General features: G+C 38.0%; 2 protein-coding genes across 3 annotated transcripts in view; both read left to right on the top strand.

Moving 5' to 3' along the window:
- jph1a (junctophilin 1a) overlaps positions 1-6136 on the top strand; it is a 35133-nt gene extending 28997 nt beyond the window's left edge. The window contains exon 6 of the mRNA XM_060861173.1: positions 6116-6136. The gene's annotated coding sequence lies outside the window, so the exon portion shown is untranslated. The remainder of the gene's footprint in view (positions 1-6115) is intronic.
- A 5592-nt stretch (positions 6137-11728) lies between these two features.
- LOC132839952 (zinc finger homeobox protein 4-like) lies at positions 11729-17697 on the top strand. Of its 2 annotated transcripts, none has more exons than XM_060861169.1 (4): positions 11729-12421; positions 14458-14596; positions 14945-14999; positions 15120-17697. In XM_060861169.1, the coding sequence occupies exons 1-4, from the start codon at positions 11841-11843 to the stop codon at positions 16697-16699; spliced, it is 2355 nt and encodes a 784-aa protein (XP_060717152.1). In that variant the 5' UTR covers positions 11729-11840; the 3' UTR covers positions 16700-17697. The 2 variants fall into 2 exon arrangements, with proteins under 2 accessions (XP_060717152.1, XP_060717153.1); XM_060861170.1 differs by lacking the exon at positions 11729-12421 and adding an exon at positions 13088-13535 and having other exon boundaries at positions 14456-14596.

Here is a 17697-nt window from a genome sequence, read left to right as displayed (position 1 = left end):
TGAATTAACCCCTTCAGACCTGTTGCGTTTGTTAAAAATCTATGATTTCTTACTTCTCTTTATTTATTTATTTTTTTACAATTTTAAGGGCATCAAATATACGCATCAGCATTTAAAACAAGTGCACTAAATGCTATTAGACTTTTTTTTTTACTGTATTCTTGTTGACTTCTGATTAGTTACCCAATTTTGAGACATAACAATCCAAGGAGTTGGATTGATGCATTAACTGAAATTGTTTGACTAAATATTTAACAAATATTGAATTTAACTAGTTCATAAGTATAATTCATATTTATAAACTGATTTAATCAGAATAAAGTAATTTAATCACATAGCCAGGTGAATTGCCCATAACATCTGTTTACATTTTCTTGACAATTATAATACATGATAATAAATCCCACCCACTACCACAACAGCAACCAATAGGAAGGGTGGAGACTAACACATGTTTATACACATAGCCACATGAAGCAGCTATGAAAAAGCATCTTTTTAACTGATGTGCGTGGTATGTCACAGTGTAACGCATTCAGAAGAGAGCTATCAACCCTCTTCCACATACTTTACAGATTCCACAACTTTAGAGATGCCCTCTTCCACGACTTTACAGATGCTCATGATTGGCTAATGTCACTGCTGCACCATTCAAGTGCGTTTGTTCATCATCCTCTACTTCAAATTCAAGGTAGTAATAAATTCACATTTTCACTGTAAGATACTGGATCGTAGCAGATTCATCAAATATAGCATCATTATCTTATGATTTAAAATCATATATCATGTGTACGCCCGGTGTTTACACCTTTATTACCCATCAACTAATCCGTTTTCATCCTTTTAAGGTGGAAATTCTTGACTCGTGGAATGGTCACGGTGTGTGAAGGGGTTAATTCATATATGTAATACACTGAACAACAGATGTTTTGCAATTAAAGAGTCTTTAACTACTGTACTGTTTACCTCAGAGGAATGCAAAAGAAGAAAAAGGGAAAAAAGAAAAAAAAAGAAACAGGTCTTGTCTTAATTCTTTAGAAAGGGAACACTACATTGTGCCACTGTTATGTTTCATTATTGCTGGCACAGAGTGGTGATTTGATTGGATTTATTACCAAATCTGCGTGCATCTATCATTTCATAGAAGACTTATTTATTCTATAATTAGCAGTGCATCCGTATTGTTTTAAGACATAATGAAAAAGGGCTTACATAGGCTATGCTTTGTTTTTATTACTGCTTTGCATTATTTATTTCAAATCTGCTATGTACCAACATTAAGTCCAATATCTGAATGTGGCTGTTTATTGAGAAGTACATGCACTACAGTTCACTGCCAAACATATCTGCTGTTTTACTCAGTTGAGATTGTAAAATCGAGATCGTCATTGTACATCATCTCTGCTGTGTATGCAACATTTTTTTACTTTACTCACAGTTGCTTGCTAGTTTCTCAGTTTAGGCAAAAATGCAGTGCAGGGATATTTAACATAATAATGTGCCTACTGAATATTATTCATTTTGGCGAATATTACCATTGATGATCAACCGTTCAGATATATATATATATATATATATATATATATATATATATATATATATATATATATATATATATATATATATACGCTTGATCATCAATGTATATCATATATATATATATATATATATATATATATATATATATATATATATATATATATATATATATATATATATTCTGTTATAAAAATAAAGTTTTAAAAAAGTTTACAAAAAATATAAAAACAATGACTATACTAAATTTTCAAACTATGTACAGCAAAAAAAATATTTTTATCTAAATCATTAAGCATTTAAGCATTACGTGGTATCTACTTTGCCATTTTAATTTCTCTTTTTTAATTATTATTTTTGTGAATATGTGTCGTGCAGCAAATCTTTTGCAATGTATATGGCCTCTGTTCATGTTTTCCCAGTTGATTTATTATTTTACAGAGTAATTAAAGGGCAGAATTATTTTTCTAAAATTAACAGATATTGCACAAAGAAAACATTTATAACAACAGTTTTAATCTCTTTTTACAAAGCTTACAAAGTCCGTAGTCCCAAGTTGGTATTTTTCTAACGTTTTGCACATTTATTTTAGGGGTGAATGACTTAATGAGTAATCAGTTGTGTCACACATTTTTGACAAAATAAAATAAATAAATAACAACACCACACTTGTGATTCAACTGATTAATAATAAAAGCTGCAAGGAGCCATTGCTGTAGATATATTCTACCACTGGAAGAGAAGAAAGGTACGACTTTAGGCATTTGAAGCATATTTAAACCCCAGTGACATTTGTACTCTGGAGATTGTAAAGAAGTGATCTGTGTATAACAATAAAAATGTTATGCATCAAAAGTGATCTCTTTTTTTTGCAATCTTGTTGTAGTGTTCACTACTTAATAACAAAGTGTCTTGTTCCTCATTATCTCTCTACACTACACCATTTATTTTTAAATCCCTTTAAAAATCGTTTCTCCATCTGAATGGTGATTATTATACAGACAATCACAATCAAATAAAATCTCAAAGTCCTTCCTGTGTTCACAAATCCTCAGGATGAAATAATGTATTTGGAATAACTGGAATGCTAGCAACACTACTGTTCTGCTTCACATCTCTTAACACTAGACATTTTTTAAAAGACGACTTTTATTATTTTCAAGCCTAGTTGTTTAATAGAGTATTTCATCACCGTAAGCAGTGCGATAAATAACCAAGCCGAGCTTGAATCTTGTCAGCGATTTCTTATGACACGCCTAAACGTGGATATGAAGCATATATAGAGTTGTGATTTTATAGATTTGCTTCCACGTGTGTAATCGTACACTTGTTCCCGAAGGCCATGATGAGCCTGTAGCATGCTGCTAAATTTAGATTGAGGCTCGTAAGCAGTGAACAGATCCCACCGTCTGTTTATTTAAAAAAGCATTGCCAAGACATGAATAGCATGCAGGTCATCTTTCCATACTTATCATAACTCCGTCCAGCAGACATCACCACTGAGACACTTCATTAGTTTATAATGCTGAATTGTTGCTGAATTCCATTATTGTCATGTAAACAAAGTTCAAAGCAAAATATAGTGAAGTAGGTGATGTCAGCATTTACTGCTTAATCTTTTGGCAGATTTAAAGTTGCACTGAAAAAGACATGGACGAGAAGAGCAGTGCTAGCTAGTTTCAATAAAAACTCAACTGTAGTAGTGTAGTAGGTGCTCATAGTATATTCCAAACAATGTAGCTAGTCTTATAACCAAAGTTTTGTAGCGCTACATTTAGCTAGCTAGATAATTCCAGAGATTAAATGATCTGTTGCTTGTTGCAGCTGGTTTTAGCTAAAAGCTGCTATAAATAGATTTTTTTATTGCGTACCTTGTACAAATTCCATTTCGTGTTAAATAAATTCAATAAAATTAGTTGGAGTTTCCATTAAAAAAATGCTTTAGAGTACTTGTCTAATCTTTCTTTGTAACTAGTTTAGCTAGCCACTTTATCGGAAGAGTGATTTGGCTGTAGCTTAGCTTTTTTATTTATGATTAGCTTTTAGCTTGACAGCTATAGTTGCAAATTAGCATCCTTAGCACTGTTTAGCTATATACAGTATGCCATGGTAGCCGCCAACACACAAAACTAAAACTAAAACTGACTAACTATAACAAACTAACTAACTAACTTACAGACACCAGAGCAAGTTGGTAACCCTGTGCTATTCTCCAGTAGATTTAGCATTCCTTATTTATGCATATTAACTGTTAGAGATGTACCTTGATCTCTGATTTCAAAGCTTTTAAGCATTTACCAACATAATTATGACAGAAATGTGTGTGAAAATACAAAAAAAGTGTACAAAAAAAACTGCTTACCAACATCATGGCCATTATGTCCAAATGGAATTGATAATTTAGCTGAGATATGTACAAATGTTTAACCAATAGAATGAATAATTACAAACATGTCACTAACACACTCTGGGTGACATGGAGGAGAATTGGTTTAGGATACAGATCCTAAGTGAGCAAACACTCACAAAGTTCTTACCCAAGTGGTCCACGATTTACTAAATTTCTAATTGGTGCTATGAAATATATCATGCCTATTAATGATCCACTTCGATCCTGATCTCGGGTTAGTTTTGCTGATGTCCCTACATCTGATGGTCTTCTCCCACCTCCTTTTTCTAGGCTAAATTTCTTAAAAGTGTGATTGAGTGTGTGAATTAGTGTATGCATGATGCTCTGCGATGAATTGGCTTTACATGTACATTCAGGGTGTTTTCCTTCCTGCCTCATCATGCCCAGTGTTCTCATCAGGAGAGACTCTGTATCCACAGTGAGCCTGAGCTAACTGAAGATGATGAACAAATTAATAATGTCAACTGGAATCTAATGACATGTCGCATTAAAATGGCTTCTGTGTATGAAATCTATCTACGCATTGTATATTCTATTGTTAGGACAGTCAAAAAAGCATTTCACTACAAGTTTTACTCTGTTTACTTTAATAGAGTCCCAGTCTGTAATCCTTGCAACAGCAAAATGTCTTTCCAAAAGAGGCAACATGTATCATTTAAAGAAAGCTGATTAGTGGACATTTCAGAAAACCTTTAATCATTATAGAGATGATCTCTCCTAATCACCAAGATTCTTAACACAGTGTGTGTGTGTGTGTGTGTGTGTGTGTGTGTGTGTGTGTGTGTGTGTGTGTGTGTGTGTGTGTGTGTGTGTGTGAAAAGGGACTCCGGACCCAAAATAGTGTAAAGCAGCTGCTCAAAGTCAAACCAGAGAAACTTCAAAGCAGTGACAGGAACGCAGGAGCCGAGTACGGAAAGGTCATTGAGTGTTCAGAGGGAGAGAGAGAGAGAGAGAGAGAGAGAGAGAGAGAGAGAGGAGGAGGAGGAGGGGGGAGAGAGAGAGAGAGAGAGAGAGAGAGAGAGAGAGAGAGAGAGAGAGAGAGAGAGAGAGGAGGAGGGGGAGAGAGAGAGAGAGAGAGAGAGAGAGAGAGAGAGAGAGAGAGAGAAAGAGAGAGGGGGGAGGGAGGGAGAGAGAGAGAGAGAGAAAGAGAGAGAGAGGGGGGGAGGGAGAGAGAGAGAGAGAGAGAGAGAAAGAGAGAGGGAGAGAGAGGGGGGGAGGGAGAGAGAGAAAGAGAGAGAGAGAGAGAGAGAGAGAGAGAGAGAGAGAGGGAAGAAGAAAGAAAGAAATGAAATTAAGTGCATGTCAGAGAGAATGGAGAATTTGAGTTTTCTTTAAAATTCCCTATAGCTTCCCTATAGCTTTTTACCCTTAAATTTTTTACTTTCTTTTTCTTCTTCTGTTTAATCTTCTTCTTTGTATTGCACTTACATCTGATTGGTTAAATGCTATGAGGAAGGAATGATTGAGATCGTTAAAATAGCAGTCATTACAAGTAACAAATCTCTTAGCTAGTAATTGCCAAGTAATTGAGGCAAGGTTTGAAAAGGTAAAAAAAAAAAAAAAGAAGGCCTTCTAGATGATGTCTTTACTTGTGTGTGTTTGTGTACTCCATTTAATCTCATCCCCATCTCCCAGCTGCTTCTCCTGTAAGGTTGCAGTCATGTGCACTCCAGTCTGGCTGATAGACACTAAAGCCTGTTGTGCCTGTTAGCTATTTTTCTGTTTTATAAATCAGGTAAACATTAGGTTTAACATTAGTATATGTTTTTGTGTATGTTGTATTCATGCTCTTCTTTTTAAAAAGTCAGCGTAAACACTTTAAACAGCATCAGCGCCACCTGCTGGTAGAGAAGTAAAATGATCTCTTTCTAATCACTGACAGAATCAAAACACCATCTAATATGATGCGTTGACACAATTATAATTATTAATTATTTTTATTTTGTGCATATTATTATGAATATTATTGTGATTATTATTATTATTATTATTATTATTATTATTATTATTATTATTCAAATTCCACAGTTTACTGATGAGATTTGAGGAACACTTGCATTGTCAGACTCAGGAATGAAAGTGCAAGGAAAATAAAGAATATAAGGGTACAGCCAAAAATAAACTTCAGACAATTACACAAAAAAGTATTTTCTTTATTGTCATTCACAGCTGAAACCCTCTACATGGCTGATATCTCATTTCCATCCCTTGAACCCTTGTGCTGACGTTGCAAACCTCACGTGGAAACGTAAAACCACCAACATCTAAAGCATTAGATTTATTTAGGTCAGGTTCCTGTGGGACTGAACCAAATATTGTTATAACAGGTTCATTGGTCACTCCAATGAAAGTACAGAAAAGAAAATGCTTTAATTGTGCACAGAAGATACCAGATGTATAGGGCAATAAGTCAAACACACAGTTACTGTCACCAGTTTGGATTTTAAATTGGTTTAATTTTTAAATGGACTTTAACACCTGAATTAACAATAGCATCTTAGTGTACTGACCAATGAGCCTCTCGAACCTACCTGTGTACTCGGATCGGCGCATGCGCATCCTTCCCTACATACTTCTTTTTATATGTTAATACTGGATAATAGACGTGGAATAAAGGGTGTAAAGTGCATGCAATGTGTAGTTTTATGCTGGATGAGTTGTCTGATAGTCACAGTAATAACAGAGTCACAATACTAATACTGTTATATTATAGTTCCATACATTTATAGCACATAACCCAAAGCAATCCATAATATACAAAAAGATATATGCTAAAAGAAATATAAATGTAATTCAAGTCTTAAACCTTTCTGAATATCAGACAGTTTATTTTAAGTTTGGTGTTGTGTTAAATGAAGATGTAAGTCTGGTCTGGTTCCTCTCTCACTCACTCACTCATTTTCTACCGCTTATCCGAGCTACCTCGGGTCACGGGGAGCCTGTGCCTATCTCAGGCGTCATCGGGCATCAAGGCAGCATACACGATGGACGGAGTGCCAACCCATCGCAGGGCACACACACACACTCATACACTACGGACAATTTTCCAGAGATGCCAATCAACCTACCATGCCTTTGGACCGGGGGAGGAAACCCCAGAGGCACGGGGAGAACATGCAAACTCCACACACACAAGGCGGAGGCAGGAATCGAACCCCAACCCTGGAGGTGTGAGGCGAACGTGCTAACCACTAAGCCACCGTGCCCCCTGGTCTGGTTCCTATCAAGGTTTATTCATTTACCATCTAAGGGAGTTTTTCCTCACAACAGTCACCTGAATCAATTCAGACTTGCTCATTGGGAATAAATACAAACACATTTAAAGGGGTGGTAAAACACGATTTCACTTTTCTAACTTTAGCTAGTGTGTAATGTTCCTGTTTGAGCATAAAACAACATCTGCAAAGTTACAACGTTCAAAGTTTTAAGCAAATGGAGATATTTGCTTTTAAAGAAATCCATTTCTAAGGACTACAGCAATCGGCCGGTAGGAGTTCTGTGTGATAGGAAAATATCAGCAAGAATCAAGGGGAAGGTGTACAGGACAGTGGTGAGACCGGCCGTGCTGTATGGTTTAGAGACAGTGACACTGAAGAAGAGACAGGAGTCAGAGCTTGAGGTAGCCGAACTGAAGATGTTGAGGTTCTCTTTGGGTGTGACAAGATTGGACAGGATTCGGAACGAGTACATCAGAGGGACAGCCCATGTTGGACGTTTGGGGGACAAAGTTAGGGAGGCGAGATTAAGATGGTTTGGACATGTTCAGAGGAGGGAGAGTGAGTATATTGGTAGGAGAATGTTGGACATGGAGCTGCCAGGCAGGAGGCAAAGAGGAAGGCCAAAGAGGAGGTATATGGATGTAATTAATGAGGATTTGAAGCTAGTGGGTGCAAGTGTTGAGGATGCAGAAGATAGGGTTAGGTGGAGAGAGATGATTCGCTGTGGCGACCCCTGAAGGGAAAAGCCGAAAGAAGAAGAAGAAGACAGCAAAAGGCCGGTAGGGACGACACGACATTCCTTCAGGGTTGCTGACGTCACTAAACCCAATATTTACATAAACCCCTCCTCCGTGAATATTAAATAAGGGGGGCGTGGCCATTTTATATTGCTGTGGAGAAGAGTTGTGTTATAGTTAGTAGGCTGGAGTGTCGTTGCCGCGATGCCGACGAAACGCTGTTATTTTCATCCGGATTGCAGGTCCACTTTGTTCAGCCTTCCTAGGGACGGGGAAGTTAGGGATCAATGGTTAAAATTTATTTTTAACTCAGTCCCTCATAATTATTACCCAAATCTCGCTCTCTGTGCTGCACATTTTACGGAGGAAAGCTTCCACAATCTTTGCGAGTTCAATGCAGGATTCGCCCAACGACTTGTCCTGAAAGATGGAGCAGTTCCAACTTTAAAAACAGAAGCTGTTTACGGGCCACAACCTGTAAGTATGATTTATTTTTCGTCGATGTGTTTTACTGTAATAGTTCATTCATTCATTCATTCATTCATCTTCTACCGCTTATCCGAACTACCTCGGGTCACGGGGAGCCTGTGCCTATCTCAGGCGTCATCGGGCATCAAGGCAGGATACACCCTGGACGGAGTGCCAACCCATCGCAGGGCACACACACACTCTCATTCACTCACGCACTCGCACACTACGGACAATTTTCCAGAGATGCCAATCAACCTACCATGCATGTCTTTGGACCGGGGGAGGAAACCGGAGTACCCGGAGGAAACCCCCGAGGCACGGGGAGAACATGCAAACTCCACACACCAGAATCGGGAATCGAACCCCGACCCTGGAGGTGTGAGGCGAACGTGCTAGCCACTAAGCCACCGTGCCCCCTACTGTAATAGTTTGTATTGATAATTGTACGTTGTAGCAAGGAAGTGAACAAATGACAACGCTGTTTGACTCTGCAGAGCAGTTTGTTAAATGCTCATTCATACTTAACGTTATCCGACAAACACCTAACGTTACAAACTTTTATTTTAATCTCAACAGCGAACTTGGAATTAGTGTATATTATTCTTTGATTAGAGTTTTTATGTATTGTTTATCTACATGTTTGTTTATCTGCAGGCATGCTAAACATGGTTCTGTGTTTGATTTGGCTGCTATAGTAAAGCCAATGTTTAGTGTTGGTTTTGGGTTAAAGGGGTGGTAAAACACGTTTTTTCGTGTTTTTTCGTGCAATTAAAAAATTGCATTATTTTTCATATATTTTACCTTTATTCTACACTGCTCTGTCCCTCCTTGTAAAACGGTCTGATGGTTTCCGGGTTCTATGAAGCCAGTCCCTCAAAAATAGCAATGGGCTTAGATTGGTTAGCTGGCCCAGTGTGTTGTGATTCGCTAACCGCCTACTGCACGTTTTTCGGAAACGTCACGCCCCTTACCTTTACCAGTAGTCTGTGCTTTGGTGGTATTAGAAACAATGGCGTCAATAAAACCATACCAATTTGAGCCCGAATCGGACCCAGAAAATTTTTAGTGAAGATGATCGAGTAGAACCTGTTCAAGAACGGATGTTAAACGACGTTTCAGAATGTTGTTTTTTTTTGTTGTTGTCTCATACTTTTTAGATACGTTGTTATTTAATTGTACTAATTATAATAGTTGATGTTTAATTTACAACAATAAGTGTTTGTCTATTAACAAAAGTGTATTCAAGAACCTTTTATATTTAAAAAAATAATATGTTTTATGTTTATGTTATAAACAATATGTTCTATGTTTATGTTCTGTAAAGCTGCTTTGAGACAATGTCAAGTGTAAAAAGCACTACACAAATAAAATTGAATTAGATTGAATTGAATAGAAATTAAGCGGTAGAAAATGAATGAATGAATGAATGAATAGAATTAAGCTCTACAACAGGGGTATTCAATTAAAATTCGAAGAGGTCCAGTTACTAAAATTTCCTCCCAGCAAATGTCCGAATCTTATATTGTCACTTAAAATAGTGTACCCTCATGTTAATAAAATCAATAACGCACATACATTTCTATATAATTTATTATTAAATTTCAAGTGTTTTCAAAGTCTGAACTTGTATGGCACTTGAATGGAAAACAATACTGTAGTTGTCTTTACTACATGTCAAGTAACAGACAACAGACACTGAATTTCTTCTGAATAAAATAAATAAAAAGTGCAAACACAGCTTTGAGCAGCCTGAACTTAGGGCCTATATTTCAAGTATCTATATTTCATCTCCTTTATCCCCTCATATATATATCCTGTCCTCTTGTGTGTGTCTCAAGTGGCGTTGATCCTAGCATGTCCTCACACATCTCTTTCCTCTCTTTGTGAGGAAATCTCACATACACCAAAAGCTGGGCATTATCCGTTACATCTGTGGACTCATCAATGGCTAAGGATATGCATACTGCGTTCTGAACAGCTCCTTGATGCCAGTACATCCTCTGCTAATGGTTCAGATTTTCTAGTTGTTGTAGCTGACAATGGGATTTTCTTGATTTTTTTCACACGTCGTCTTTTTGTTTACCGTCAAGTAAAGTTTCTGCAGCCGCATTTAAGCACTCCTTCACAACCGTCACATCGCTGAATGCTTTCTGGTGTTGCGCCAAAATCCACGCAATCTTTAACGCACACTCATTTGCACGTTGCTGGCCTGTAAATGCATGCGTGATGACAAGAGTAGACCTGTCATACTGTGCTTTCAATTCGATAATTTTACTTGCCCTCACTGCGGACTTCTGCGGGTACATTTCCTCAAACGACCCATGTTTGGTCTCATAGTGACGCTTAACGTTGCCACTTTTAATTAACGCCACCTTTTCACAGCATATGAGACACAAAGGTTTAGAACTGGTTGCAGGCAGAATGAACATGTATTGGTCAGTCTATTCATCTTTAAATGTCCGGTTTTCACCATTCTACTTTTCTGATTTTTGAGCAAGCCATTTTCTCTCATCTCCTCTCTCTCTCTTACACTCGTTATTCTCTGTTGCTGAAAGGTAAACAATCGAGCTCTTCTTCTTCTTCTTGGTTTTTAATAGCGGCTGGCAACCAGCGTAATTAAGTGCATTACTGCCACCTTCTGCTCTGGAGTATGGAACAGAAACAATCGATTTGATTGGCTTGGCTTTTGATGACGCTCCTGTCGTAATAACCAGATTAACTGCGCATGAACGAAAGATTTATCTTTTTATTAATATCAAAGAGCTTATATAATCTTATGATATTAGATTATAATAAGGAGATGCTTAATATGATAATATTAGAATTTTAACGGGTCCGGGCAGACCCGTCACTCGGTCCGGATCCGGACCGCGGTCCGCCATTTGGTGATGCCCGCTCTACAAGTTATGGCTCTCACACGCGGTACCGTAAAGCGCGTGTGAGATGTCGACTGTAGGTGTCAGTATTTTGACCCAGAGACAGCTCTATTTCATTTCTTTCGATTTTAAGCACTCGTAAAAATAAAATAAAAATAAATAAAATACATACTAATATAAGGTGTCGTAAGGTGTTTATTCACCTCGAATGCTTCCTGATGCCTGAGCGCGTGCACATAGAGTTAAAGAAAAAACCCTTAAATCTTTTGTGCACCTTGTCTTGGTCATGTTATAGCCATTAGGCATTTATATGCAAGTTGGCTGGATCGTTTTCAGGTCAACCCTGACCTGATATATGCGTCATACCGGACGTCTGTTTTTTTTACTGCACATATATACTGTAATACCTTGAGATACGAGTAAAGCTTTGAGATACGCTAGGTGGCAGCACTCGGAGAAGCTCACGCCGCTTAACGTGTTCACTTCACGTGTTCGTCGACTTCCGTACGCATCTCCCGCGAGTCCTCCGTACTGTGTTTGCGTTATCTACGTGATTTTCTCTCTATTTTGTGCATTATTCTTCATAATAGTGATGAGTCCTAAGAAGGTGAGTGGTAAGAATGGTAGTAAGAAGAAGAAACGCATGATGACTATGGAAATAAAGCATGAAATTGTGGATAAATATGAGCGTGGTGCCCGCGTGAGTGATCTAGCACGCGTGTATGATCGCCCTACATCCACCATATGTACCATCCTAAAGCAGAAGGATGTTATCAAGAACCTAAATCCTTCTAAGGGCGTGACGATTATATCGAAGTTACGTTCGAATATAAATGATGAGATGGAGAAGCTTCTGTTGTCGTGGATAAAGGAGAAGCAGATGTCAGGAGATACCATCACCGAGACGGTCATCTGTGAGAAGGCCAGTTTAATCTACGGTGATCTGAAACAAAAGGAAGCAGCTGAGGAGGAGGAGACATCAACTCCAGGGAAGCCATTCAAAGCAAGTCGAGGATGGTTTGATAACTTTAAGAAGCGCACTGGTGTCCACTCGGTGGTGAGCAGGCGCTCACACGTGAAAGCTGCACAGGAGCACGTTGTTGCCTCTGAAGGTTTCGTCCCAAAAGAAGTCTTCAAAAAAAAGCCTCGGAGGACATTCATCACGGCTGAGGAAAATAAGCTTCTTATTTAAAACTACATTTTATTTTATATCACAGGAATCCTTACATACTAGAATTTTGTGTGTGAGTGCGTGTGTGTGTATAGCAATTAAAAACATATTTTTTCCATTGTTATTAGCACTAATAAGGGAGTTTTTTATACATATATATATATATATATATATATATATATATATATATATATATATATATATATATAGAGAGAGAGAGAGAGAGAGAGAGAGAGAGAGAGAGAGAGAGAGAGCGCACTATATATATTATAGTGCGCTTTTTTATTGCATATATATATATATATATATATATATATATATATATATATATATATATATATATAAACTCCCTTATTAGTGCTAATAACAATGGAAAAAACATGTTTTTAATTGCTACACAATATAGCAATTACAAATATATATATATATGTATGTATGTATGTATGTGTGTGTGTGTGTATGTGTATGTATGTATGAGAGACAGAGAGAGAGAGAGAGAGAGAGAGAGAGAGCAATGCTTACTAGTAAAATGTGTGATTTTAAAGTAAAAAAAAAAAAAACACCTTTTATTCCCAACTAATTTATAATGATTCATAAAAAACAGAATTCGATCGCTTTATTTTGACCGGTCAAATTTTAAGCTTGTTGATGATCTCACTAGTGGGAAAAAAAACAAGCATTATCCTTAGGCACGTGACAGGAAAGGGTTATTGCGTCAAAAGAACATAAGAGCCAATGATTTTCCGATATGCAAATACAGGCCATTACAGGAGCGTATAGAAAAGCTGTTAAGAGAAAACAGAACAGAAAGGTGACAGAATGACGGACTGCATGTGTCGGGGGTGTTATTCAGGGTCTGGAGCCTCACTGCATTACATCCCGAAAGATCCAGAGACGCGTCAGAAGTGGATTGAATTTATTTATAAAAACCGCACGGCGCCTAAATTTAAAAACCTGGATCGTATCAGGATCTGCAGCGCTCATTTCACAGAGGAATGTTTTACTAATTATCGCCAGAAAATGATGGGATTCGGGAAAAGGTTGATTCTTAAACCGAATGCGGTCCCGACTATAGCTGTGCATGTAGAGTTCACATCACAGAGCAGGACTCGGCAGGTAAACAATCAATTCACATCACAGCTACTTAATTAAACAGACATTATTCAGTGCGCATGCGCGTGTGATAGAATTATCAATATTCACTCACTTCTTACACTCAGTAAAGTTAAGCTCTATTTTGAGTGGACTTTTTTTTTTTTTTTTTTAACCAAATAACGGCTTTTAATATTGATAACAGTCGCTTTTTACTAACGTACACTTCGTTTCTATGTAACGTGTCAAAATAAAAGTCCAGTCGGATGCGATTCTGGTGATACCACACTGTGTGAGATGATAGCAATAAATCTTGGACAAATTTTTAGAATAGAATGTGAGAACATATGAGGTCAAGAACATACCTGCGATTAACGAAAGCGACGTACGGACCGCGTCGTCGATCGACACGATCGGGGCTCGTGCAGAAAGTAACAGTAACTTGAGTAACTGCAAATTGAGATTTGTGAAAATATGGATATTTTCCTGTGCGTAAACATTTTAGAGAAAAGTTTTAGCCTTTCCACCATACTGTAAGTTTTGCGTCGTCCTACAGCGTCGACAAATGATGTCGAAGCGTTCAGCGGTCACACTGAAATTTCAATTAAATTTCTAACACTGACAGAAATTTGGCTAAATTTCTGACTCTGTCACTAATTTGACATTTTTTAAATAATGAAATTAACTTATGTTATTATACATGTTCTCTCATGTTTTATTGTTAACTGATAAGGGAGACAAAATTGTTAAAAAAAACATTATAAAAAAAACATTAAAACATTACAAAAATATGGCTTATATTATTATTATACGGCTTATTATAATCACAGAGGAATATAATACAATTCACAGAATATAAAAGGGCAAAACATTTTCATGTGTACAGTATTTCATGCTCATTCCAATAAATAAAACTGGTATTTTTATTTTGTTTTGGATTACAGGAGAAACAGGAAGAAACCACGGCTGAAACGCGCCTGTGTCCCTTGTGTCAAAGACGTCAAAAGGACAGCGAGGCTCTTTCTTTCCACTTGACGAAAAGACACAGTGTGCATCCAGCATGTCTCAATAACCTACTTATTACTGTGAGTATTTTAATATTACTGCTGTTTTCACCTGTTCTCAATTAAAATGACATTTTTAAAAACAGCTCATTACTTAATGTTTTCATTTTGAAATCAATATTCTTGGCTATAATGTATTTTCCAAGCTGTTCTGAAAATTTTAAGTCCATTTTTTCCAATACTTGTTTAGTCAAGTAGCATGAACAGACTGATTAATGAGTCAAAAAAATGAATGAATGAATAAGTTATTTTAGTCAAAGCAAACTTGTAGCAGTTGTACTTCTAACAGATCGTGTACTTTTGATAGTTCATGAAACTGTTGGATTAATTATTTCCCCCTTGTTTCCTGTTTGCTTCCTGTTCTTTAAGGCACCATATGTGAACCGTTCCAGTGAAGCCCAAGACTCCAGTATACAAAACATCAGTAAGTTTTCCATCACTGAATGTTCACGCATGGATATCATTACAGCTCACGTTTAGTACGTAAGTCTCTTATGGTACTGGTTTTTATCACAATTAATGCTCCTTTTTTTTCCCTTAAAAGACGACACATCACAGAAAAAGTCCTCAGAAAGCACCGAATCCAGTTTAATGCCAGTTCAACAAGATGGTTCTTCTCAGGACAATGACACACATGATGAATCAGGAGAAGGTATCAGAGGAAGCATCTATGGTGACTCGGAGGATTCAGTCAAAGAAGAAAAATACAATGCTAAAAACAATGCTAACCAACTTTTCAAGTGTCATGCATGTCTGGAATTCTTTACTCATAAATCAGCATTGAGTGTACATTATAATTCAGCCACACATATCCAGAAGATAAGAACGGGAGCAGGGAATGACCGTGATTCCTCAACTCCTCTTCTGGCTTACCCATACACCTCGACCAAACCGTACCAGTGTGACGTGTGCCACGTCTCTTACTTTTATGCCTTCGGCCTAGAGAGCCATCTAAAGTCTGTACTGCACCAAAGTCGTACCAGGAAGGCTGGAAATACTGCAGCTAATTCCAAAACAAATACAGAAACCGGAATCATGGTGGGAAACGTTGCATGCACAACAGCGGCTAATCCCAGACAGTTAGCTAGTGCGAAGACCTGTAATTATGTGACACAAGGACAGAAGGTTCAGCTTCAGCCTGCTTCCTCGTTGCTTCCTGCTCCAGTGGTGTCAGCTCAGGCAGTACCTACTGTTCTTCCTCTCTTAACATTAGCTCCAAACTCTGTTCCACACAACATTGTACCTTCTGTCTTTCCTCCACCAAGGACTTCATCTACTCAGCTAATACCCCAAACTCAAATGCTAATGCCAATGATTGTGAATGGGCTCCAAGCCCAAAGTGCGACACGAGACAGCTCTCAACATATAGTGCAGCAAGCTGTGCCGGTCCTTGGTATCTGTTCAGCACAGCAGGTTCAAGAACTCAGCACAAGTGATTCCCAAAGTCAGTCGGCAGCTACTGGAGTTTCCAGTGCATCTGGTATACCTTTAGAAACGAATATGGGTGTTAATGGGGAAGGAGTGACAGTAAAATTTGAAATCAAAGAAGAGCCTTGTGATCAAGTGGTATCACAGATGACTCCTTGCACAGAACATTCTATCCGTCAGGTAGGTTTAAAAGAAGAGCATAACAGCATATGGGATCGAATTGTGGATAATATAGAGTGTGGTGACAACCAGCCAGGCAAATCCAACTCCTCAAATGCAAATATTGCTTCAAAGCCTTTAAGTACAAAGCCTTGTTCAAGCTCGGGCTTGGAAACTCCAGCGCTAACCGAGTTTCAGTCTCAGGTCCTGTGGGCTTTTTCTGAGTCACGAAATGGGGCTGATTTTCAAATTCCACCAAGAGAAGACTGCGATGCTCTCGGCAGGGAAGTAGGACTAACTGAGGACGAGGTACGAAAATGGCTAACGGACATGCATCGCACCAAAGACGGACATCGCGCAGATGTACAGACTCACTATGACAGACAGGGAAGCACTGAAGATGACGAAGACGCTCTAACGATTGATGAAAGTGGGGGGACGGTTCTCCGATCCAACACGGACTTCCTTTCGGAAATAGAGGATGCAGATGATGAACAGACCACAGCAGATAAAAAGAGAAAGAGGGGCATGGATTAGTAGGAATCAGATGAGGAACCAGGTGGGGCAGTATGTCAAATTCTACCTTCTTTTTTTAAGTTGACTCTTAAGGTTATTTCAGACAGGACCACTTTGTCAATGAAGGTTTATTGCGAGCATACAGTTAGCATACCTGTCCGTGCGCATGCGTCAGCAGGGGGAGAGCGAATAAGTGAAGAATTCGATCGGCGCTGGCGACGGGTTCTGGCCGGAGGAGTCGGGGACGGAGGAGGGTGTTGGATCGCAGCAGCAGCGATGAGTAGGAGCGCTCGAAGGAGAGGATTTAAAGGAGGGGAAATTATAGAAGTCGTGCCAGATTGGTGCGCCTCGTGGACAGCTGATTAGCAGCTGCTGCAGCTTGCTATGTGGCCTGCCTGAACTAACGCGATGCTTGATTCAATCCCTCATGGATCCTTGGAGCAAAATTGGTGGCCTTTATAACTCCACCACTTACTTAACCTCAGGGTCTAAAGTAATTTCCAATGTAGTTCTATATATTGAAGGTTTCTGTAGATTCATATCATTTGTTACTCAATTGGTTCTGTTCTGTATTGGGAGTTACTTGAATGCACACTACAGTTGTTCACATTTTATTACTCATTTTTGTTTCATTATGATTAATATGTACAGTATATATGTTAAACTTAAGAATTGTTTAATATAAAATGTTAAAATAATGATTTAGACGTTGTAAAGATTAAATTTGTTTCGCTATTTTGTACTACATGTTTGTTCATTCTCAAGTGGTTTTTAATTGCATTATTGACTACATGTATGAGTATAAACAAACCATACAAGTTCATCTGGTATGCAGTTTTTGGAGTTGTTGTTTTTTTTTTAAACCCATTCTGTTATTTGCATATGTTCATTTGCACCATATTGCACTATATACCATATGTGCATCAAGAAATATAAACAAAAGGTTTCAACATACTGATGTTTTCACAAAGACACCAGTCCTGAAATGAAATTTCATTAAATATTCATAAAAAATTAAA

Source organism: Tachysurus vachellii, chromosome 25 (assembly GCF_030014155.1).
Source record: "Tachysurus vachellii isolate PV-2020 chromosome 25, HZAU_Pvac_v1, whole genome shotgun sequence".
Classification (NCBI taxonomy): domain Eukaryota; kingdom Metazoa; phylum Chordata; class Actinopteri; order Siluriformes; family Bagridae; genus Tachysurus; species Tachysurus vachellii.
This window is presented reverse-complemented; position numbering and strand designations above follow the sequence as displayed.

Excerpts from the sequence above, each read along its gene's own strand:
- LOC132839952 (XM_060861169.1), top strand. The coding sequence starts at position 11,841 with ATGAGTCCTAAGAAGGTGAGTGGTAAGAATGGTAGTAAGAAGAAGAAA. Across the intron at positions 14,597-14,944 it reads TCAATAACCTACTTATTACT|GCACCATATGTGAACCGTTC; the intron begins GTGAGTATTTTA and ends CTGTTCTTTAAG. Across the intron at positions 15,000-15,119 it reads CTCCAGTATACAAAACATCA|ACGACACATCACAGAAAAAG; the intron begins GTAAGTTTTCCA and ends TTCCCTTAAAAG.